The following is a 936-nucleotide window of genomic DNA, read 5'->3' on the forward strand; positions in this document are numbered from 1 at the left end:
TCAAAAATAAGTTCGGTGGATCTGGACGCTGCATCCCTTCCTCATCAGCAGCCCCCCACCCATTTTCATACTAGTGGCTGCTGTTGCTATGACAACCTGTCCAGGAAGTCGGCCCACACGTCTTCCTTCAGGAGCAGGAAGTCTGGAGCAGTGTTTGTGTTGCCCCAGAAAACAACTTGAAGGCCTCCTCCCCCGCCCCCACCCCGTATCCGCTCCAGGATCCCGCCTCAGCCCGATTTCTTAACTCCCTTCCCACCCCCCACACCTACCTCCTCTAACTCATCCTTGGCATCCAAACTGGTGGAAAGTAGCAGCCTCCCCCCTCCTGGGGCTCCTGCTCCCGCTCCTCCTGCACCTCCCGCCGCTCCCGAAGCAGCTGCTGCTGCTGCCCCCTTCCCCTTCTGTAACTCCATGGCTGCAGCCAGGAGACGGGAGAAGGCCCGGGAGTGGATGGGTGGGAGTCCTAGAAATGAGGGGCTCTGGTCGCCAGGGACTGGTGGGGGAGAGGAGGGGATGGGTCCCTGTCCTCCGCAGTCCTCCCTCCTCCCCAAAGGCCGCGCCTGTGCAGGAGGCGAAGGCGACGGCCCTCTGGGTCCCGCCCCGGGGTGGCAGCGCCGAGGAAGGCCGTCCGCTCCCGGGTGTGCTGGGGAGAGGGCCCGCGCCCCTGGGACGGGGAGGGGACCCCCTTCTGGCTTCTGACCCTCAGGGAAGCAGGGAAAACCCTAAGTTACTGCCTCAGGAGGTGGGCGAAAGAGGGGTCCTGCCCCGAAGGAGGGCGCAGGAGACCTCCCTGGCTGCTGCCCCAAGGGCTGGGGAGCGAGGCGCCTTCGGGTCCGGCCCCGGGGCGGGGAGGAGGCAGTAAGCGCTATAGGGGGGCACCGAGGACCAGCGTCTGCCTGCACCACACAGGGGCGGCCATGGTGGAAGGGCGGGGGC

At 66.0% G+C, this 936-nt stretch overlaps 1 protein-coding gene across 2 annotated transcripts in view; it reads right to left on the bottom strand.

Annotated features, from left to right (window-relative positions):
* INTS3 (integrator complex subunit 3) overlaps positions 1 to 936 on the bottom strand; it is a 30,033-nt gene extending 29,097 nt beyond the window's left edge. For both annotated transcript variants that reach the window (XM_025040860.1, XM_006923586.3), the window contains exon 1: positions 270 to 936. In XM_025040860.1, the coding sequence (XP_024896628.1) occupies positions 270 to 413 (144 nt within the window). In that variant the 5' untranslated portion in view covers positions 414 to 936. The remainder of the gene's footprint in view (positions 1 to 269) is intronic.

This window comes from Pteropus alecto, unplaced genomic scaffold (assembly GCF_000325575.1).
Source record: "Pteropus alecto unplaced genomic scaffold, ASM32557v1 scaffold49, whole genome shotgun sequence".
Classification (NCBI taxonomy): Eukaryota; Metazoa; Chordata; class Mammalia; order Chiroptera; family Pteropodidae; genus Pteropus; species Pteropus alecto.